Source organism: Blennius ocellaris, assembly GCF_963422515.1.
Source record: "Blennius ocellaris genome assembly, chromosome: 2".
NCBI classification, from domain to species: Eukaryota; Metazoa; Chordata; class Actinopteri; order Blenniiformes; family Blenniidae; genus Blennius; species Blennius ocellaris.
In genome coordinates this window covers 7,411,196-7,434,801 of record NC_137651.1, presented here as the reverse complement: position 1 = coordinate 7,434,801, position 23,606 = coordinate 7,411,196, and the positions used below count along the sequence as shown (strand labels likewise).

The 23,606-nt window shown below is 39.3% G+C and overlaps 1 protein-coding gene across 4 annotated transcripts in view; it reads left to right on the top strand.

The window, feature by feature from the left end:
• dync2h1 (dynein cytoplasmic 2 heavy chain 1) overlaps positions 1-23,209 on the top strand; it is a gene marked incomplete at its 5' end in the record, with an annotated part of 100,662 nt that extends 77,453 nt beyond the window's left edge. For all 4 annotated transcript variants that reach the window (XM_080504075.1, XM_080504073.1, XM_080504074.1 and 1 more), the window contains 11 exons: positions 677-752; positions 1,037-1,263; positions 2,055-2,159; positions 6,099-6,215; positions 8,619-8,726; positions 9,454-9,555; positions 14,796-14,885; positions 18,967-19,076; positions 19,207-19,288; positions 21,776-21,892; positions 22,063-23,209. In XM_080504075.1, the coding sequence (XP_080360201.1) occupies positions 677-752; positions 1,037-1,263; positions 2,055-2,159; positions 6,099-6,215; positions 8,619-8,726; positions 9,454-9,555; positions 14,796-14,885; positions 18,967-19,076; positions 19,207-19,288; positions 21,776-21,892; positions 22,063-22,224 (1,296 nt within the window). In that variant the 3' untranslated portion in view covers positions 22,225-23,209. The remainder of the gene's footprint in view (positions 1-676; positions 753-1,036; positions 1,264-2,054; positions 2,160-6,098; positions 6,216-8,618; positions 8,727-9,453; positions 9,556-14,795; positions 14,886-18,966; positions 19,077-19,206; positions 19,289-21,775; positions 21,893-22,062) is intronic.
• Positions 23,210-23,606: the final 397 nt, after the last annotated feature.

Sequence of the window (23,606 nt, the reverse complement as noted above, 5' to 3'; positions counted from 1 at the left end):
TTGACCTCACCATCACCAGTCTGTCTGTGGTTACATACAGAGGCTGAAGGATTTAAATCATCTGATCGGTGGTTAGTTCTGGATGATTTAACTAACTTCCTTACTAAGTTACTAAGTTAACTAACTTCCTTACTAAGTTAGTCCTTACTAATCCACAAAAAGGATTTAACGGTAGCTGCTACAAATATTGTTTTTCTATTCTTTCACTTTGAATTTTGAAAATTTTTGCACAGGACTGAATATTAAAAAGGTTGCCTCAATTTTCATTTATTCACCTTATTTTACCATCTACAGGTGTTATGATTTGAATCGTACACATTTGTATCTGAAAAGTATCACTTCTAAGTTTGCCAAGTGAAATGATATGAGTGAGCTGAAGTTATTTTACCTGTCTGAAATGTTACTGAAAAACATGTCCCCTATACATGACAACCATAAGAACTTATTAGATAATACAGAGTTATAAGAGTGGGAGGAAATGAGAACATGACTGATGGTGCATCAGATCTCTACTTCAGTGTCTATTTTGAGGTTTTTGAAATCAGTTACTTACTGTTTCGATCAAAGAAGTATCAGTCTGAACTTGACATGTTGTGATGCTTGTATAACTTCATTGTGTTTGTCGTCTGCCCCCCTCCCCACACACACACACACACACAACGTATGCTTTATCCAGGGTTGGACCAAGTTCTATGAGTTCTCTATGTCGGACCTCCGGGCTGGATTTGAGATCATTGACCGGCTGTTTGAAGGTATGACAGATCATTATGTCAGTTACATACCTTTAATCTCAATTTAAACAGTTTATTAGTTAATTTACATAACCCATCACTATCAATGGTAGGCCTTCCCTTTCCCTTTTCCCGATAATGCACTCCATTATCTTTATATAGTAGGAAATGTATGGAAGTACTAATCGTTAGTAACCAGCCCATTACTGTTCATGGAGGAGCATAAGCCTGAACACAACAGCCTTTGTGCACTAACTTGCCATGTGTATGGCTCACTTGATACAATTTGTCTTGACATCTTCAAGGCGGTAAACAGTTCCAATGGGAGTTTGTCCACGGTCTGCTGGAGAGCGCCATCTACGGCGGACGAATCGACAACCCCTCCGACCTCCGCATCCTACGCTCTTATCTGGAGCAGTTCTTCTCTGCACGCCTGCTCTCCTCCTCCCTTCCAGCCGGGCAAAAAAGGAGTAGAGGAGGAACCCGGTTCTTTCCACCTCAAATCAGCCTCCCAAACTCCTGTTCCATAATGGTAGGCTTTCAGCTTGATTCATGAGCATGGCTGTTTTGGCAAGCACAATATTGTAGATGATGGCATAGATGCTGTGTGAAGCACTGCGGCCATACCTCATTTAGATATTTAAGACACTAATTGATTCTACTGAGGAATGTTAAACAGGAAGCACTGTGCTTTGTTTTGCAACTTAAAAGCTGAAGTCGAAACTTTTTGTTGGCGTGGCTCCCTTAATAGACCCAGGTGCATTAGCACACAGGAAAAACAATTCAGAGAATAGGTAGTGAATTAATGCTCCAAAGCATGACTAGATTTCCTATTTGCAGTTTGGGTCTGTATTGTTCCATTAAATTGTGTTGTCTTCGCTTCATTATAGGTTGCTGGGTAAAGTAGCCTCAAATAAATGCCATCATTTACCCACAAGACAAAACAACTGGCTTTGGTTTGTTAGTACTTTGGGTTGTGTTTATGGTTTGTGTGTACAATTTAACATCGGGCTGTAAGTAGAAGATGAGTTTCAGTTTTAACACATTTAAGGTACACCTTGAGCGATTGTAATATTGTTGGATAGCATAGAGCTGCGTCAAATCTTCTTAACTACACATTTTTTTTCCCCCTATACCCTGCAGTCAAGCTTCAAGACTCTACCTTTTATTTGATAGCATATGCTACTTAGACAGGAAAAGCTGTATTGTTAGGAAGGCTTTAAATTTGAAAAGACAGCATTGTTTTAATCTTTTTTTTTCCCCTCCTTATTTGTGCATGTGGTTACTTTCTGTGTGTGACGTGGGTGTGATTGCATTTGTCAGGACTACCGCAGCGTGATAGAGAATCTCCCAGAGGACGACAGGCCGGCATTCTTTGGTCTACCTGCCAACATAGAGAGATCCTCCCAAAGAATCATCAGCTCGCAAGTGCGTGTGCGCACACACACACACACACACACACACACACACAGACACACACACACACACACACACACACACACACACACACACAAAATTGTGCATTCATTGATATTGAAGGACGACACTTTGACATTATTTTACTGCAGCCTCACTCTCACATCACCTACCACTTCCTAGCTTATTCTAACCCTTACTCTGACTTTGAAATATACTTTACTTCACTTTAACTTTCACTTTGTCATTGACATAATATAGCCCTGGGTCGTGTGTGTGTGTGTGTGTGTTTGTGTGTGTGTGTATGTATGTATGTATAGAGAGAGAGTCTAATTTTCAATTTAAGTGCATCAGTCCCGTGAACTGAACTGAAAGAAAAAGACACTTTCTCAGAGCAAGTCAGCAATACATAAGTGCAGCATTTGGCATAATAATTTAGTCTTACATGTTATGTGATTGTGGCTGCGCGGTGGTGTTATAGTTAGTGCTCTTGTCTCATAGGGAGATGGCCATGGGTTTAGGCCTTTTTGTGTCGAGTTCGCTTGTTATGTGTATGTGGGTTTTCTTCAGGTGCTCTAGTTTCTTCTCAGAGTATGCATGTAAGGTTAATTTGTCATCCTTCATTGCCCACAGCTTTTCATTGTGAACATGCTTGTCTGTCTCCCTGTGATTGGTTGGTGTCCATAAGCAGTTAAAGTTGCATCACAGTGTAAATATGTGTACTATGTGTCATGGTCACAGCAGACTGTGATACAACTCACTGCAAAACATAGAAATCCACATTGACACCAAATCTCTTTTTATTCCCGATGGAGAGAGCTGATCATCACAACTACCTCCAACACATGCTAATATACTATATTAACACCCACCCCCATACAAATGTATTAAGAAATGTTTGTCATATTGTAAAAATTGGAAGATAAACAGAATTAAAATTTGAACTGAAATGAATATGAAGGACCATCAAGAATAATATAGTGAGAAGAAACTGAAATATATACAGTAGATAATATATAGATTAGCGATAAACCTGTCAAATGTATAATCACAAAGCACTACATAACTGTATAAACTACATGCATACTTAAAGACTAAAATAGTGATTTTTTTTTAGTTTTAATAGTATCAACTTTTTGGAGTGGACCTACAACCTTCCAATATTCAGTCTAGACATCACATGCCACACACTGGTTTTTCTGGGAAGCTGCAAAGGACACAATTGCTTACTGATTACTTAAGAAACTAAATACAACTTTATGAAAGCCCACAAACACTGGAAATAACTCCAGTCATTCTGCATGTTGTGCCCATCCCACAAACTCACCAACATCAGGCTCTGAAGTTATTGTTTGTGATATTGCTGAATGGGTGTGTGTGTGTTTTTCCCCCGAGTTTGGCCTTTTGTGACTGTGTGTGCATGCGAGTGAACTGATATTAAAATTCATGAACAGTTTTTAATCATTCTGGGTTGAAGAACATGGCACCAAGAAGAATTGGTACGAGCTATGGAAACCCACAAAAGACAAAAAGACACAATATAGATGTGTCAAGTACAACAAGTATGTTTGCAGTGTACACATGCTTAACTTGGTTTCTCCCATGGTGTGTCGAGTAATTTAAACATTAAACTCCAGTGTTCTTTTCATTCAGTTAGTAAAACTGTAAAAACACATTTGCTTCTCATATGAACAAAGTCAAGATCTGGTTGTTGTTCTGCTTAAACTCTTGTCATGGTGTCATTTTCACAACCCAATATGGTTGTTAGCCCAGAAAACCTACAAACCTACAAACCCTGGTTGATTAACAAAAATCATGTCAACAAAGTTTTTATCTAGTCCCAAGGGGTAACTTGCTTAAAGAACAAATTACCCCTTTTTTCAATAACAGAAATTCATGACATCAGTTCTTGGAAGCAGACTAGGAATTTAGCAAAAGGAATAACAGCACAGGGTAACTGAAATTGTTTTAATATGGTTGATGTCTACTTGTGTCTGTGAGTAATTATCTCCATCAAATTCCAGGAACCATTAAGGCTTGTGTGCACAGTCGAACAATTAATTTGATTCATATTATCAGTTTGCTCCGCCGATCATTGGATTCACCAGTATAGTCTACTTCATCGTGTGTGTGTGTGTGTGTGTGGGTGTGTGTGTGGGTGTGTGTGTGTGTGTGTGTGTGTGTGTGTGTGTGTGTGTGTGTGTGTGTGTGTGTGTCTTTCTCTACCTATCTGCCCCATATGTCACTGTCTCCCCTCCTGCTGTCATTTGTCACTGTCACTTTCATGCCCGCTCTCTTCTCTCCCTCTTTTCCCTTAATTTATGCCCTCTCTTTTCCCAATAGACCGTTGTCACTGTCTGTAGGCATTCAACCACGTACACACTTCACTGATCAGAGCCCAAGGGGCTGCCTGTGGTTTTGGAGGATCCCATTTAAAATAAATGCTCAAGCTTAGTGCAAATGACCCTGCATGAGTCAGAATACTCCTAAATGGCTACGGGGAGACCCCTTGGGTTTACAAACATAACGTTAGCCGTGTTGAATATGTGCATAATGTTCTTTAAGTATATATAATGCAAAACCTCAGTACGTGTTTTTCAATCTTTCAGTTTCTTGCCTGAATAAATAACGTCTTCTTTTGTGTCAGTTAGGATACCAGTATACTCAATAACCAGATATAATAGAATGTGGGCTTGGTCTTCTACTCAAAGTTGGAGTTTTAGTTGTGTCTCTAGGACCCTGAGAAAAAGGGCCTTGATTAACAATGATTCTCGATAGTGGATTACACTGAATTAAGTAAAAGCCCTAGCTAAAGTCGTAGCCCTCAATTAAAACTTGGCTTCCCCCCATTTATTTTGGTGAGTTACTTTTTTTTCTGTCCCAGCTGGTTATATCAGTAACTGCAGGATTCACATGGCTATTGGTTACGATAAGGGTAATTTTAATATATTTGACATACTGAACAAAAAGATATTTTCTTAAATCTCCACCCTCAGGTGCCATCATTTTTATCAATGTTCATTAAGAGCCCAGATTAACAATCCCTCTCGTTTTACCACCCCCCCCCCCCCCCCCCCCCCCCCCCGTCGCTTCCCCCGTTTCCTCTCTCTCTTTTTTGTCAATATACGAAAACACACACACACGAGCACATGCATATACACTCTCTCTCCCTCCTGAGCAGGATAGATAAAGCAGGTGCTGGTAAAGAGTTCTGCTGGACCAAATGAAAGCCATTTATCAGACTCTGCCTTCTTTACAATACACGGATGGATAGAAACACGCACGCATGCACACACACACACACACACAAACACACTGTAGAGATAAAAGTACTATCCTGGATTCAAAGCTCGAGGCTAAGCATGCTTGATTAGGTGTGTAAGGAGTTGTTAGCGATGTGTTTGGGGGTCGGGCCTTTTTTCACTTGCAGCTTTGTAGGACCTGAATCAGTGTTCGCTGTGACGCAAGAAATTCCAATGACATTTCATGAAATGCAAACATTTTGCCACTTTGGTGGTTTATTTTGTTATTAGTTAATATAATATACTATATGTCAGGGGGTCTCAGATGTGGCTCCTTCACAGAGCTTCGAACTCTGTTGGATTTGCTACTTTTTGTCACATTATAATTATTTCATGCTTATTAAAATGTTATACTTTCATATACTTTAGGTCTTAATATATATTCTGCCACTCTTATTACACCATTGGTTTTGTGCTTTCAAAATATTCACTAATAACATTTTTGTGCTTTTAACAAAACTATTCATCGTTTTGCCATCTACTTATATTGACATGCTTTTTAGTATAGTTATCACAATGCAGGTTGTTTTTTTCTGCACACAAATTCTAATGAAGTGACATGTATTCATCATGTATTCAACATATATAAAAACATTTTCAGAGTTGAATAGTTTGTGTGTTTTGTTTTGGTTTTTTTTTCCTCCCACAGGTGATTTCACAACTGAGAGTACTCAGCCGCTCGGTAGCAACAGGTTCAAAGTTTGACAGGGAGCTTTGGTCGAATGGACTTTCACCGATCCTCAACTTATGGAAGAAACTTAATCAGGTCAGTTGCTTTTTTGATTTCATCTTCCTTCACAATAATATTGAAAGGTGCAAGGTTGTAGATTTGAAGTACGAGCGAAAATCCTACTGCTGAATTTGTCACAGCCCTCACTTCCCATCTTTTGAAACCACAAGGCCTTTTGGTTTAAATAGTGTAAGCTTTTTTAAGATCCCAATCACGCAGCATTTTTACAATGCCCATGAAGCAGCAACTAGTCCAAATTAAAAGCTTCGGGAGATAATTGGAAATTTGTAGGCTAGCCAAGGGCCAGCACATTTGGTGTAATGGCAACTGGATTGACTAGGCAGACAGCACTGCTCTCCCCTGTTGCTTGGAGACCGGCACCTTTTCAAATTAAAGGACATTTACCTCTACATTAAATAATTTAGCTACCATATTCCTGTCTTTTCCTCTCACTCTGCCACTCTTCTTTTCCCTCTGCAGTAAATCACACATGCTTGCCTAATTTTTTCATTTGCACCTTTCTCTCCCTTTTTCTCATGTTCTCCCTGTTTCTCTCTCTCTCTCTGTCTCTCTCTCTCTCTCTCTCTCTCTCTCTCTCTCTCTCTCTCTCTCTCTCTCTCTCTCTCTCTCTCTCTCTCTCTCTCTCTCTCTCTCTCTCTCTCTCTCTGTCCTGACAAGCATTCTCGCACAGTTCCAGCTGTGTTCATGTTGTTGTCTGTAGTTGATGACTTATTTTTTTAAAATCACAAAGACTATTTGGGTTAAGCAGATTTTTAAATCAGAACAGATAAAAAAAAAAAGACATTCTGAGTTGAAATTGTGCATGTTTCCTCAACCCATTCCCTAAAGATTTCTAAATTAGAACCTGTTGTTCTACAGATGCAGCTTACAGTTACTGTACGTTATTTTTATTTTTCATGTAGAGTTCTATCCTTATGCATTCAAACAATTAATTACTGAGGAAGTGTAATCAGCATACATGTTAAATTAACCCCAGGTAACCAATGCTGACATTCTGAGTTGTTTTCGAGAATGGGTTTAATGTAATAGGGCATAAGAGTTAGGAATCTGTATGTCTTCAATGAATGATCAGACTTGATGGTACAATATCACGGTTTAAATATTGATTATTGGCATCAGTGTTTACAAAAGTCATTTTCTAACTGAGAAAATTCAACTCTTCCATTTTTCACACTGGAACAAAGATCTACATCATTTTCAAAAGTCTTGGTAGAAAACAGAGTTGTGTGGATGTGCAACAGAATTCATCAAATGTCATATATTTCCTTGAGAAAACATGTAACTGTATCTACACTCTTATGCAGGCAGAGCTGTTCTGTACTACAAGGGATCATTTCTGACCACGTTTGTTCCAGCATTTTTATCACAAGATCAGTTTCATTGAATAACAATCCAGTAATAATCATAATTATGTGTGCTTTTGGTGTACCTTTGTCAATGAATGTGTGAGTGTGAATTTGCTGACGTGGGCTCATTATTTTCATCTTACTTTGTGTGTGGACAAGATGCTTTGTTTTGGTCAAAAGGAGTGTACCCATGATTTTGTGTTGTGCATGTGTGTGTAAGACACATAGGGTGGCAGTGAGTGTGTGATTATCTGTATTTATTATGACAAATCTTTATGTCGTCTGTACAGAACTATGAATGTTTACTTGGCTGTTCAGTTTCATTTTTGTATAGAGACAATAGCAGAGCCGTGGTGGAGCTGAATCCCCTCCTACCAGCTTTATTTTTTTTTGTTTCCGTCTCATTTATCTCTCACTCTTCATTGTCTCCACTCCTCCCTCCCACAGTCTGACAATGCTTCTCTCCATTTTTGTCTGGATTTGTTGCCGAGTAGATGCAGCAAAAGCAAATTAATGTGGAGGTGCAGTGGGGGATATATGCAGCAGAATACAAAAACAGCACTTGTGCACATTTGATTTCTCATTTTGTACACACTTGGTGTAGTTTGACTATGTCTCATGTTTCTAAGGTAAACAGTGTTCCCTTGATTTGCAGCATGATTCACAGGTTTTATTTAGTGCCAGGTGGTTGAGTTAGAGGAACTCATCAAGCACACTGTACTAAAGGACTATCATGAAGAAATAAAGTTTGGGGTTATCTTTTTTTTTTCTTGATGTGAAGCTTATAGAAGCTCAGAACAATAGACAAACATTTGTGATTAATTTAAGAGTATTTCTTTATAATAAAAGGCACTTAATACTTTAATTATATTTTTCAACACTGGATAAGACTACATGGTGTGTCAGTGATAAAAAAAAAGGACATCTTCTGGTTCATCATAATACAACACACCTGGAAACAATATAAAGATAGAGATTAGAACATTTCAAAAGGGTTTTCATATCAAGCCTTTCTCTCTCATGTATATACCAATATGTCATGTTGTCTTGCTCCACTCATACCCTCTATCAGGGCTCTAACCTGATCCATCAGAAGGTGGACCCGCCGACCGAAGGCCAAAGGTCTCCGGTCTTGTCATTCATCGCTCTGGAACAGTACAACGCCATTCGCATGGTGCAGGTTTGTCAACTAGTTTGTAGCTAGTATTCTTTTAACCATTAACATGCTCCACAGTCTTTGGCATAAAGATGTATAAGATAAGAGGGTGCATGAATGATGGTGGTTGTCTCAAGGGGCCGTTAGCGCAAAATGGCAGCCACGCCTTTGTCAGCATGCCCCAGGGCAGCTGTGGCTACAACGTAGCTTACCACCACTGGCGGGACTGGTGTGAATGAATAATGGTTTCTGTACGTGCTTTGAGTCAGCCTGAAAAAAGCGCTATATAAATCCAAGCCATTATTATTATTATTATTATTATTATTATTATTATTATTATTATTATTATTATTATTATTATTATTATTATTAAGATGAAGTTTAAATGTAAAGAATATATCAGCATGTGACACCAATGGGTCTTGATGAACAGTTTGATCATGTGAGGACTTTCTTACATACTAGAGAAGCAATCTCACTGAATAAAATGTTCTGACAGTGCTGCATTATGGTTTCCTTGCAGTCACTGCTTTATCAGTGAGTATTTTCATTAATGATTTATGGAAGGTACTGCAATCAAATGACAGTAAGCCAGATTGTTCCATCTTCTACACCCACCTGCCCCAGGGCCTGTCACTCCTTGTGAGCTAGATCACAGCAGCAAAATGACAACATATCGCAGGAGACTCCAATTACATATATGCAAGCTTTGCACTATGTTTCTGTGTGTAAACTCCATTTTTTTTTACAGGGTATCCACCAATCTCTCGCTGCATTGAGCAAGGTCATCAGAGGAACCCAACTTTTAACTCCAGATGTCCAGAAATTGGCAACAGCCTTACTAAATCAAGAGGTAAGTACTGTGGGGTAAGTACTGTGGGAACAGTGAGCAAAGGGAAATACATTAAAGGGAAAGACACCGACTTACAGAGAGTTTGTAAAATAATAAGTTTGATGCTGTGGTGTCATTGTTTTTATACAACTTCATGTGCTCTCCTTCCATAAAAGGTGTTTGAAACATATTTTAAATGAAAAATCAGTTCTTCTGCACTTGCAGGCTCGTTGATTTATTGTCCCATAAAATATACAATTCTCTCAAACCACAGTGTCCTTGAAGCCACAAGGGCAGCAGCATACACAGTATATAAAGTTGACACGGAGACAACCAATAAACACAGTATGTATTCTTCTATCGCCCCAAGCTCTGTTGAGGACAAAAAGGACAAAGGACACAAGCAGACACTTGTATTCAACCTTTCTCTTCTTCTGTTTGTAATCTCCCGAGGGAAGCCATAGGCATGATTCTCTCCTCATTGCTTTCCTTTTCCCCCTCTGTTTTCATATTAATCACTGAGTCTTCTCCTCATTGCTTTCCAAACCACCTGACAACACTCTTCACCGCTCATCTTTTTTTTAATTTTTAATGAATGAATCCACCCTTCGTAAGATTCCTGCTCACTGTAGCTGCAGCTGTTCCTGGAAGCCTATAGGTCAAAGCGGGGCACGCCCAGAACAGATTCTCCTCAAACACATATTTTTGGATTGTAGGGGGGGGGGGGGGGGAGTCCTATGAACAGGGAGAACATGCAAATTTCACACAAAAATCTCCCAACCAGACTTGAACTGAGGATACAGTCACTGGAGCTCTAACCGCTGTCTCATTGTGCAGCTTTCCTTACATCATTCTCACACTGAAACAACCAATGGTTTGGCATCCAGTGTAAAAACAAGCCAAGTCTATATTAAAGCAGTTAAATCTGGTCAACTGGACTTGCTATTTAGGTTTGCCACCAATGGTTTTCTTATGTCAATCGCCTCAGGTTTCTTTTGTCAATGGATCATTGGACCCAGGATGTATCTGGTCGATACTGTATTGTGTTTTGGCAAACGTTTGTTGAAGTTGTTTGAGTCACGTGAGGTTCAAACGAGGTCACTTGTAATTGATCATGACCTTTTAAAGCTGAGTTATTTTTTATTTGCTAGTGAGGAAAGAACAATGTTGGAAATTTGGGGGAGATAGTTGTGTAAACTTCCTACACTGTTAAGAAAAGGTCTTTCCTCTTTCACAGAGATGGCTTCTTTTATGCCTCTCAAAGTATCTGTCTTTTCTGTCGAGAATATTTACCTTTCTGTTTTCAAAGGACAGTGAGTATCGTTTGAGACTTTGATAAAGAGTTGATTTCGGACCTGAGCAGTTAGCTCTTCTGTGTTGGGCCACGCATTTGTTCAAGGATTATTTAGTTTCACTGTATGGCAAACACCAAATTGCTTTTCTCAGATTGTGGTGTGCATACCTTCAGATTTATCTGTTTCTGTCCCAATGTGTTACTGGGTTTTAAAGACACCAGGATGTAATGTTTATTGAAGATCCGTCTACGTTTCTCAGATAAGCCTGACACATCGAATTACAATGCCATTCCATTTGTTTTACTTTGCCTCCTCACCCGCCATGTTGTTACTCTGTCTGGAGGTTGCTGTTCTTTTGTTGACAATTTTCCTCATGAAGTTGAGTTGAGATGTTGATTAGAAGCTTGCAAGTCATGGGTTTTGACTTTACCCAAGAGTCATCCACATGCCTGTACTAGCGACTTAGAGTTGCGCCTGTATAGGAATCTACTTCTAACTCCCTCCTTCTGTCTGTAACATTTACTATCCAAATATTTAGGTCGTGTTAAGACATGGTTTAAGTAATTGACAAATCTGATCTGGACTGAGATTGGGTCCGTCAGGAAGTGTTACCATGGAGGAACTACCATCTTCCAGCTCAGACTGCTTATTTAGTGGGAATGCAGTTGAAATGCAAGGGCACGGCAAAGGATACAGTATTCTAATTTGTGTTTAGTTTTAAGCCTCAGACCTTGTCTACAAAATCTATGAATTTATGATTGTGGGAGGTCTTGCTCAACAAGGAACCCAGAATGTTTGCGACTCGTTTAGCGATGTTGTTTGTGAGAGAGTTGATACTGCTGACAATTGGGCAATAGGTGGAAGCATTTTTTTTAGAATTTGGGGTTTCAAATATAGTCAAGTAATAGATTTTTGCAGATATTGATATGTAGAATATGGATATATAGTGTTGGTAATCAGAACGTCCTTCATTGAAGGTTTTGTCGACACTCTATAACCTTTGTCTTGATGAATGCCATTTCAAGGTTTCATAGGTTTTTGTGTTATTCAGTAAAGTATTAAACCTGATGTGACCATCAGAGTAAGGTTTATGCTGTGTTAAGAAGAACCGTGCACCTCCCCTCGCCAAGTCTATGACAACAAGGTACAATGACTTGCCATGGTGTCTCCCTTAAACTAGGCAGCCGATGATAAGAAATTATTTCAATGGCACCTTGTAGTTCATTATCACTAACTGGCCATTGTTTGAAACCTCCTAAGTGAAGTTTCCTATGAACCAACATAGTAAGCACAGCTCCTTACCCAGTTTTTCTTCCCCTGTGGCGTATTGTAAGATCTTCTTGTGGGTTGTGTTTTGCATAATCCAAAATTCAATTTAATGGGTTACTTATTATTCAAGCAGATATATTCTGTTTTAAAGGGCAGCAAAGCTGTTACCTTGGCTTGTGATAGATTTCTTTCAGTATGACTCAAGGAAACAGTTTTTTGCTATATGATGTTTGTCTCTAAAGGGCGTCATATAGACCTCAATTATTGTGTCATAAATAGATGTTCCCAGGAGTTTAAAATGATTTACTAAACTATGCACAAACACTAACAGCTGTCATTTCTGATGATGCTGTTGCACAGTTTGCTTTGCAACAAAACTCAACCCACACCCACTTGTCCTAAATGAATCATCAAACACCCGGAGACTTTTGTGACCCCAGTTTGTAATATTTCTGTTTCTGTTGGCAAAGCTCCCGTACAGAAGAAAAGAAGATGAACTGAAACAAACCAGACTGAAGTGGCTCAAATCCAAAAAATATAATTTTTATAACCTTATCTTTTCAGCAGTCTCCATGGAGATGGCTTTTTCTCGTTAGTGAATTTACATGAACCTCTTTGTTGATCCTGCCAGATGTTTGTGTGTCGTGATAATAATTTTATGGGACTCCATAGAATTCTGATTCTAATACCAAAGCAGCATAGTTGTCATAATATTGTTATTATTATAATAACAATGTTTGATATATATATTCATCAGTATCCATTGCTATGTAATGCTCCAACCATCCATTGTTTAGTGCACTCTTAGCTTGGGTTGCAGCGACCTGAACTGATCCTGCACAAAGCATGATAAATTGCATGCTCACATTTTAACTTTACATTAATTTTGCATGTTATTGTTTGAATACCATAAGTGATATTGTAGGAAAACACGAGTTTTCAATAGAGGAGTTTGTGTTCTTGTGTATCTGAGTCTCCACAAAAACATGTGTTCCTGCACGCTGGGATGGTGGGGGTGGGTGGGTACTACAGGTGCCCCCATGGGGTGAGTTGGACTCGGGGGGGGGGGGGGGGGGGGGGGGGGGGGGCTTGACTGGACTGGTTCCCCGGGGCTGACTGCATTGGGCTGGGTCTGGTTCTCTGGGCTTGCGGCCGTTCTCTGCGGTGGGCGTCGCGTCCTGTGACTCGTGGCTTGGGGTGGTGTCGGTCTGCGAAGCACCCTTAATGCCTGGACCAGACTTCAAGACTCTTTTAGTAGCCTCACCTGCATTGGTGAAAAATTACCCCGACTCGACAAGACCCATGTACATGCAGAATCCTCCGAGGACTCACTGGGCCAAGTTGGTAAACAAAAAACCAAAAAAAGGAATTCCAAGGATGGTACCTAATTTACATTTGATGAAAAACAACTCAATCAGATCAGGTATAATATTTTTGGCGAAACGTGTGTTCATAAAAGGTGTCTGGAAGTACAGCTTTCTCTTTAATGCAGTTTAGTAGTGATAAAACACTTGGTGGCATGAAATCCTTTATATACTTTGACCATTTAATACCACTGCCCTATATGGTTAAGCATGTACAACTCGCAGATGATGGGTTAAGTGTTCTTATGTGTTCCAGTTTCTCTCATGAGCATCTATTACTGATAATCCCAATTTTGACCGGGGCGAGAAAGTGAATGAGGCAGTTATGTGATTTATGCATTTAGAGAATAGACCATTCGGGTTGTAATATTGTGAGAGTATGGCAAGCACAGCTCTGAAGAGATCAGCCCCACCGCCCCGCTCTCCTCAGCTGTGCAGTAAAAAATAATTGCATACTTGGAAACCACCCAAGCTTCCCATCAGAAAAGTGTAGCCAGCAGTGCTGTAAAATAAAAAGAAATTTCACCAATGACTTGAGTCAGTAGAAAGATGATTAATATTAAGACATGGGGTCTTGTGTAAATGATTAAAGGTTAAAAAATGTCTGATATTAGTGCGAGATGTAGTAATTAGCATGTTAGTACTGACTGAATTCATTCATTTTATCTTCATAGTTAATTTTAGGGAAACAAACAAAAACTGCTCAGAAAAAGTTTCATGTTCAAAAATGTTTGGAGCAAATAAAACACAATGTGTTTCTCCAATATACACATACTAGAGATAAGGATTTCTTTGTTTTTATATTCTATCATATCTGTGTAACAGCTTCAGTAACAGACTGAATAATTTGTTTTATTATATGAATTTAAAAGAACATCAAAATCTATTTTCTGATCAATTAACAACACACAGCTAAGAGTAAAAGGTAAGCCTCTAAATATTTCATCTATCATAAAATCAATAAATATGCAGCATATACAGAGAAACAATGGACTTTTAGCCAAACCATTGAGGTATTGTATGATTGCAACGATATGTTTTTAAATAATCACACAGACTCATAAGGGAAACATTAGTGAATTCACTGGTATAACCATAGTCCTTTAGGCTGCAGCTTTCTGGCTGAATAACTTTGTTCGAAGAACACAGAGAAGCAGGTTGAGTTTACCACTCAACAGCCTGCCTGAAGCACATCAATCAGCTATTACAATATCTTCACTGCAGAAAATGACAAGACTTTGCATCACAGTCTTGGTTTTGCTTGTATATGTCTTGATTTCCAACTTGGTTTTATCTCTTAAATAACTGTTTTCACTGTTCTGTTTTCATTCAGTGTCCATTAACATGGCAGAATAAATGGGAGGGTCCAGAGGAGCCATTGCAGTACCTCCGAGCTGTGGTAACACGGGCTCTCGCCATACAGGTAACACATTGTGATAAACATTGATGTATACTGAGCATTAATGTTTCTTTCTTTTTTTTTATCAGTGACGCAATAAATACACAAGAATGAAAGAATGAATAAAAAAATGTGTTTGTTTAACTCAATAACACAAGGCCTGCAAACACTGAATTATTGTGAACTACGTAGATGAGCCACGATTCATAACACAAATCTTTACTTTTTATAGATTTGTAAAAATTGCCTCATGTTTGAGCACTCAAGTTTTGAATACATCCCATAATACAAAAACATTTTTTTGCCGTGAACATTTTGAGAGTTTTCAAGTTAGAATTGTTTAGTTTTGGTGAATCAACAAAGAATGAATGGAAGATGAAATAATAGGGTAGATTATGTTTGCAAAAAACGATAGAGAAGGAATGATTTGATTGGTTAATGGTCTGCCTTTGTCTGAGCTGCTGCCTGCAATTAAGGTTATTTAAGGTCTGATGAAGGGCACCTGCAGGTTGAGCTGGTCAGAGGAGGAAGGTGCAGTAGTTTTTTGACTGCAAAGAGTAGATGTTAGAATTTAAGTTTATTGATTTATTTATTTATGATTGGCAATTTTGTGGATTGAGTGATTGATTCGTTTGAGGTGACAACAGGCCTTGTTAATTTACACTTTAAAAAAAAAGGTGTTAACGTGGGTTGCACTTTTCTGTTGTATAATGTAGACTATATACATTTTTCTTAGAATTGTTATTTCGTCATGTGAGCGCACTGTAAAAGATGTTCATGGGTTTGTAATGGACTGAATGTTATTTTTTTCGTTTTCATATTGGGATGTGTTTTTATGTCATTTTAAATGTTTCTTGTAACACTAAAAATACTTTATTTCTACATATTATAGAACACAGTGCAATTATTTTGTATTTTAATCAACATAGTGCCAATTACAACATCTCAAAAATACCCAACAATTTTTCTCATCAACAAAATGAGTGATGGATCTATTTCAATCCATCTGTCACATGTCGTCTACAGCAGACCTGAGTATCATAGGGCCTGAGGGCCACATGTGTCCCTGTGGTCCTTCCTGACCATACATCATGCTTGCAATATTGGCCAGTTATCAAAATGTTCACGTTGTTGGCCATTATTACACAATTGGTTACGATATGTCTCACACCTTGTGTCTCACACCTTGGCGAGCAGAGCAAACAAATGTTAACTCACAAATGTAGTGGTTCACAGTAAAACAAACATAGTTCAATGAAAAAATATAGTCTTTATTTATTGAACTTAAAATGTAATCATGATGAGACAAAGTCTGGAAAAGCCTGAGAACAATAGAATATAAAAAATCATGACACAAACGGCTTTTTTTTTGCAAATTTTTCTTATTGAGTGAAACCGAAGTCTGCTTATGTCTCGACCCTCCACAGTAGTCTTATTTTTCATGTGGCCCCTCGGGAAAATTGGGTTGCCACCCCTGTCCACCGGAACTTTCTCCTTGTCGTGGTGAAGACATGGGGATTTATGGGGAGGAGGTGCAGTCCTTCAGCTCGGCTTGTACCACTTCAAAGTTGTGGCTCATTGAGGGATCGTGGCAAAGTATTGATCAGAACCATTTATACTATAATATAAATAAAACAAGATTTCCATAACAAATATAAAAGCAGGAGGTTCTGGGAAGTGTCAGCCTGAGGTGGATGCCAGGAAAAAAAAACAAAAAACAAACTACTCCATCTCCTCTCAACTGTGTCTGACTGTACGCCTACCTCAATATGCTCTGGCAGACGAGAAGACACACATACGCTCACACGTTCAGAAATTATTTATTTCTGTGTGAGCGCATTTCATTATCCATGTGGGCGAGCCTCACTGCTTCTGTGTGTCTGTCCGCCGGCCTGCCTGCCGACCCATCTGTTTGTGAGTGAGTGTGCGTTTGTGTGAGTGCGGATGCCTGCCTCACACTTTCTTTTAATCAGCTACTCTTCCTGTCTACCTGTACTTCATCTGTCTTTATGTGTGTCTATCTGGAGGCTCCACTGCCCTTAGCTGTCTATTTCGGCCCATCAGCACTGAGCGATATCTCTGTTAGCAAAGTGTCTGTGTTCTATTACCTAATCAGCCTAATAAAGGCAGAGTGGTGTGGAGCTGCTGCTGCTGCTGCTACTGTGCCGTGCTGCTGGAGAATAAAGAGCTAAACACGCCACGGTGCATCCAGACACACAGGATGACCTTGAAAACATTGAAATGCTCATGCTCACGTGTGCACATGATCAGCACACACCAGTTCATTTGGTTAATATAACGACTTGAAAATGTTTCGGAGAACTGAACTGTATGTTGTAGACATCTTGATATTGAATCTCGTTAAAATTCAGGTTGATAATGACGACAAGCTTTAACTGTTTTTTTGTTTTTTTTCTTCCCATAACACAACAGTTTGCAGCCAGGGGCAGAAAAGCTTGAGAGAGTTGAAGACAGAGTGGGTGGAAATGTTCCATCTGAAAAAAATAAGGAAAAATCCAGCATTTCACAACACAAAGTGTGTATGTTGTGTTTTCAGTTAATAGCTTGAACTTCACCTTTGATGTTTGGAAGGTGACAGCTCTGTTTTTGCTTTGATTTTAAAAGACATTTTAAAGGACAATATTTTTTTTTGGTCTGCTGGGGAAGTAATCGTGTAACCGTGAGAACAGGAAAGATTTAAATACAAATACATGGGCCACAGACTCAGGATGTATTTGGTCGAGTTGTAATGCTGCTTTTAAACTGGAAATCCTATAAATGTTAGGATACATTCACTTCTGTGGAGCTGCGAATTGTGAATGAAAGGCTCTAAAGAAAATATTCAAAGGTTGACAAATCAAAACTCTGGTTTCTTCATGCTGTACAAAGGATGATTTTCGATCTTCAGAGCAAGCATCAGGAAAAAATACACATCATGATAGATAGCGATTGAGTTATTTCATCATACCTCACAGATCTCGATGTACATCTGCCTTACACTGTGCACATGTGCACTTCCTTGCAAATATGAATCTATTCTACATTTTGGTATACGTTTCTTGATATAATGCTCATTCTCATTTGTCTAAAATCAGCATATACTGATGCTGAAAATGAATGCATTTATGTAAGAGATTGGATCTGCTGTTCTGACTCAGTCTCTGCTTGTCAACAGTTTCTCTGCAGCTGACCTCAGGGTCGTCTGGTTTCTATGTCGATTTAAGAAGTGATTACCTGTTCGATAAAGAAATGCAAAATAGAGCCCAGACTGTAATCTTATGGGACTTTTCTCCGGTCCAAATCGCACAACTGCAGCCATTCACATTTAAATCTTCATAGATTGTGTGCTCGGTGTACAAAGAGCAGTGACATCAGTTGTGACACTCTCAAGCGAAGTATAAAAATAAAACCTTCAAACAGGGAATTAGGGTGGCGATGTGAGATATTATAGGGGTGAGCTGAGCCGAATAGTTTTTGCACTGACGTAAAGAGAGGCTGCTTACCTGATCAAAGTAGATGGAGCTGAATAAAACAGCCAGATCCCCATGTTGGGTTCGGCTTAAAGGGGTCTGTCTGCAGCCACATCATGTTTTGCAGGAGTCTGTATATCTTCTGTTAAGCATGTGTCATCTGTTAGTGTTTTCTGCATAAATCACAGATGCTAAATGCATGTAACTGTGTGTTCACCTAAACATGCCTCAATGAGACACATTTTATCGGCTTTACGCTTTACTTTTACTTTTTTACACCCATGTCTCACACATGATAACTGACAGAAGTTCAAAAGTGAGATGGATGTGTAATTTCAATTGGTAACTACAGTACAATACTTTGTGATTTGTATGGTTTGCAAAAAGTCATGCAATCAGAGATTAAACACTTTGATCATCATCTTTCACACTTTGAACCTCTTTTGTCATATTTTTCCACTGAAAAAATGGAAACATTTGTGTGCTTTTCTTTTTCTTTGAATTAACCACGCATTGTTTTTCCTGATCTCTGTTTGAAACCACTTTTATGTCCAATGTATGCGTTTATTTGTTATTTGCTAAGGTTTAGGTACATGGATCTTCCCCTGTTTCTCTCATTGTGCCTGTTTCTCCAGAGCTGGGTGGAGCGTGCAGACAGACAGGCTCTGCTGTCGGACATCCTCGATTTATCAGAGCTCTTCCACCCTGATACCTTCCTCAATGCTTTGAGACAGGAGACTGCCAGGTAACACGGAAACAGTCCCCCCAAAGCTCCTCAGGACACACTTGTAAAAAAAAGATTCTCAATGTGGATCTCTTGACTAAATAAATGCTCAAAAAAATGTGTTGTGAACATAATGTTTATGTGGTTGTAGGACAATGGGATGCTCCATGGATAGCTTGGTGTTCATGTCTTCGTGGAAGAGTCCAATTGCACAGGCCAAACTGCAAGTCAAGGTAGTAAACAACCCAATGATGCACAGATCATACACACAAACAGTGAACTGTCAGATGGCCTGAGTTAAATGAAGAATGAAAAGTAGATTATAGATGCAGATGAGACAGAGGTACTGTAGCTGCAAGAGAGAATAACATGCAATAAACACGCTAAGTTTTGTTTCATGAAAGTGCTTCCTTCAACATCAGCCATCCCAGGACTTGTGCACTTACTTATTTTGGATAAAATTGCTTAAAACGATCAAGCTTGAAACACACATTTCCTGTCTTCAATCCTTTTATTTTCATTCTCTGAGTTAAGAGTGGTATAATTTTTTTTTTTGTCTTCAGCTTAAATAAGTTTCAGCAAGAGTTGAATTCCAGTACAAAGCGGAGGGAGTTCACGTGCACTTAGGCCCCATTTACACAACGTTTCAGATGAAAACACATAATTTTTACATTTTCATTTCAGAAAGTTTTCATATTTATGCAATGTTCTGAAAACAACGTCTGCTTTCTTGGCAGCAGCAGAAACGAGGTCGTTAGCAGGCCAGGCCATGAGTTGGTGCTGTTTTTTTGTTTTTTTTATGGAACAGCACATACATACATGCAGAGAGCAATTTGTTATAAACATAAGCAATGGGAGTACACAGACATTTGTATGGACAGAAGATCAAGTTGGATTGCTATTACGGGTGATGCTCAACTACAAAACTACCAAGTTTTGCAGCAAAAGTTGTGCATTTTCACTTGAAAACATTGTCATGTAAGCAGGGCCTAAGTTAACTGACACAAAGAGAACAGGAACGTTTGTGTGTGTGTGTGTGTGTGTGTGTGTGTGTGTGTGTGTGTGTGTGTGTGTGTGTGTGTGTGTGTGTGTGTGTGTGTGTGTGTGTGTGTGTGTGTGTGTGTGTGTGTGTGTGTGTGTGTGTGTGTGTGTGTGTGTGTGTGTGTGTGTGTGTGTGTGTTGAAGAAGAGACTGCAGCTGCGGTGAGGGAAAGGAAATTCTCAGACATCTGACAGTGAAAAGAATGGGGATAACTGTTGTGAGCCCCCATTTTACACACACACACACACACACACACACACACACACACACACACACACACACACACACACACACACACACACACACACTTGTTCTTTCCCAGATCATGGTGATTTAGCAGTTGCCTCCTTTATGTCTGATCTAATGCCAAAGATCCCTCTGTTGTCTGGCCTACTCAGCAAAATCCCTGAGTCACTGGACTGAATTCAATGGCACGACACACTCTGTGTCTCTTTAATGATCTACGCTCAGAACAGGCTAGTTCATGAGGTGGCAGCAATATGCATCTCATTCTTTTGAAATATTTACTGGATCCTTCAGTTGCAGAGTGGCACTCCTCATTCCTACTTTTCTATATTTAGAATTGAACAACTGGTTTAGGTTCAGTTCCATTCAGTGTTGCAAGCAAAGTAGTTTAAATGTAATTCGTTCAGAATACTTAAACTTTGCATTAAAATATCAAAACAGATTTAAGTTAATATTGATCAAAGTTTGTGTCCTATGCAAGTTTCTGGCAACGAGAGCTGGAGTTAGATTTAAATGTCTGGGAGCGCCACACACACCCCGAGGTCTTACAGTTTCAATAATGTCAAAGCTCATCTGCTGACTTCATAACAGTCTGTGGCATCCAGCTTCTGCCATCTTCTTTAGTTTAGTGTGTCCAGATTATGAGACTGCCTCGGTGTAAACTTGGCTTTGAATGTCACTGTGGAAAATCTTTTTAGTTGTCACAGTTGTTCAGAAAGAGATGCAATAGTATCTGACTGTACAGTACATGGCAGAGACTGACACTTCAGATTATGAGCCTGACACACTGCCTACTGCGACAACAAGGCTACAGAGAGCACTCCATTGTCACTCTGTTTAGTTGTCACAGTTGTATTTGTCTACAGAAAGGATCCATATATCCCCTTACTGTCCCTGTGTTTGTAACAATGTACAGACTTTTGGTTTCGTCCAGTAGGTTCTGTAACGTCATTATGTCGCATATAGCTTCTGCCCATACCCCAAGAGCAAATGTTTGCTGGTTGAACTCAGGGCTCACGGATGAGATTGATGCGTTGCCTGGTATTGCAATTTGAAGTTTGTTGTATTTTTTTTTCTTTACAAAGAAAAGAAGTCATGTCTCTACACCCATTTATTGGTGTGAAGGAGTTTGACACTTTACGTACTGGTTCATGGTTATTGAAATGAGTTCTGCTGAATACAATGTGTGGCATGCGGCTTCTACCATTTCTATTAAAGGAAATGTCCCATGTGAGAGTTGCATTCACAGCATTCACATTTTGAGCTTTCCGAACATTTTTCTAAAGTTGTCCTGGCATTTCCCTTCTTTGTTTATTTCACCATTTCCTTAACAAAATGCCCAAGGTGTTACTCAATTCCTCTGGTTCTATTTTTGGTTTTGTTTCCGCTAATGCAGTTTCTGTTTTTTTTCTTCTTTTTTTTCAAACCTGTAGATTGGAGGCCTCCAGTTGGAGGGCTGTGGTTTTGACGGTGTCCATCTTCATGAGAACCAACACGATTCAGCCAGTGTGTCTGCTGTCCCACCATGTTGTATGGCCTGGGTGACACAGGTATGTATGTATGTATGTATGTATGTTGAGAAGAAAACTAGCCTATAACAAAAAAAAGGCAACAATTTTGCACACTAAAATAAACGTGTGCAGAAAGTGACTACATAATTAGACAATCATCACAGTTTTTTTCCCATTCTGCATAACTGTACTTGGACGTTTGATTGCAGAATTCGGCGGCTGACTCGGCGACATCTGAGGAGAGCATCTGGCTGCCTCTTTACACCAGCTCAGAGAGAGTGAAGGTGGTCACACACATCTCCCTCCCCTGTGGCGCAAATCCCAGCCAGTGGATACAGACTGGAGCGGCTCTCTTCCTCAAACAGCAGTGAACAGCTGTTAGCTTTTGTTTAGCCTCGGTTCCACAGCACACTCCGTGCCGGGGTGGAGCGGGGTGCAGTTCATTCTGAACAGCAGCGCCCACTGAGTCTCAACATCCAGTGTGCACAAAGCACACTTAGTTCCATCATTTACAGATTAATGAGCACACCTGAACATAAGCTGCACCCAACAAAATAAAAAATAAAAAGAAGAAGAAAGGTTGGAGTTACATGATGCACCTGAATGCATCATCCAAGTATTGCTGGCATTAAGCTCGTAACAGTCCATAAATTAGCCACGTCATTGTTGAGCTGCAGGGTTTGAAAAAAGTAACGGCTTATAGTCTGGAAATTATGGTAAACAATCATATCCTCACTATAATCACCAGACGGTTGTGTTGTTGTTCCTCCTTATGAGAACCGTTCCATTTTGCTGGATACCTCAATGGCGGGCTGATCTTTCTGTATCATCCACCACTTTTGGGACGCACGAAATGCACGTAGACATCGAAGATACTGCGCGGTGGGACCACAGCTTATGAGGGCAAATATTACACACAGATCATATCATCATGAAAAGGATTATTCAGGGCAAATTATGAGCACTCACAAATATCTTTCTCTGATATTGACACCATCCATTACTATTTAAGGACTTTGGCTCATTGGCCGGAAACGTTCAAGTTCAGCATTTTTATGGCATTGTCACTTACATCATGGGGAATGGATCAGAGTAAGATAACAGGACCAAAGAAAAAAAAAGTGACTTTGTACTTTCCCTTTTTTTCTTTTCATAACAACATTAATACTTGCATGAAAAACCAGTTCTCTCCTGCTTTTTTGAAAATTGCTTGGCAAAATGGAAGAGCAGGGAAATTTTGAATAAATTATAAGCAAAATATTATTTAAATCTCAGTCTGAGAGAAGCTCCATTCTGCTTAACTTGCATGCTGTTCCTCTCAAATAATGTTACTTGCCTTAAATATTCATGAATGAGTTTGACAGCACTCAAGCTTTGTTTTAATATCAAATTGTTACATTTCGATATACAGATGTTCCATGTGTGTTTTTTGTAGCTAAATTATTCTCAATAAAAAACAAGATAAACCTTTGCATTTCCTGGATGTGTGTTGTTGGTCGTTATAATTTTTCCTTTTTCCAACATGGTGATTCATGAAACGCTCCAAACTCCTGCTGAGACCCGTGAAACGATGCTGGAAACTTAGGTCATTTCCATATAATTTAATTTCTTTCTCCTTCAAACCAGAGGGAGCTTGCACCAGATTAGATTTTAGCTGACACGCTGTACAGCGTGCGTGATACCAACGCCCGTCGGTTTGAGCCGTTGTCCAAGTGAGCGCTGCGTTTAGTGTCGAGGAGATACATGTTGAGTT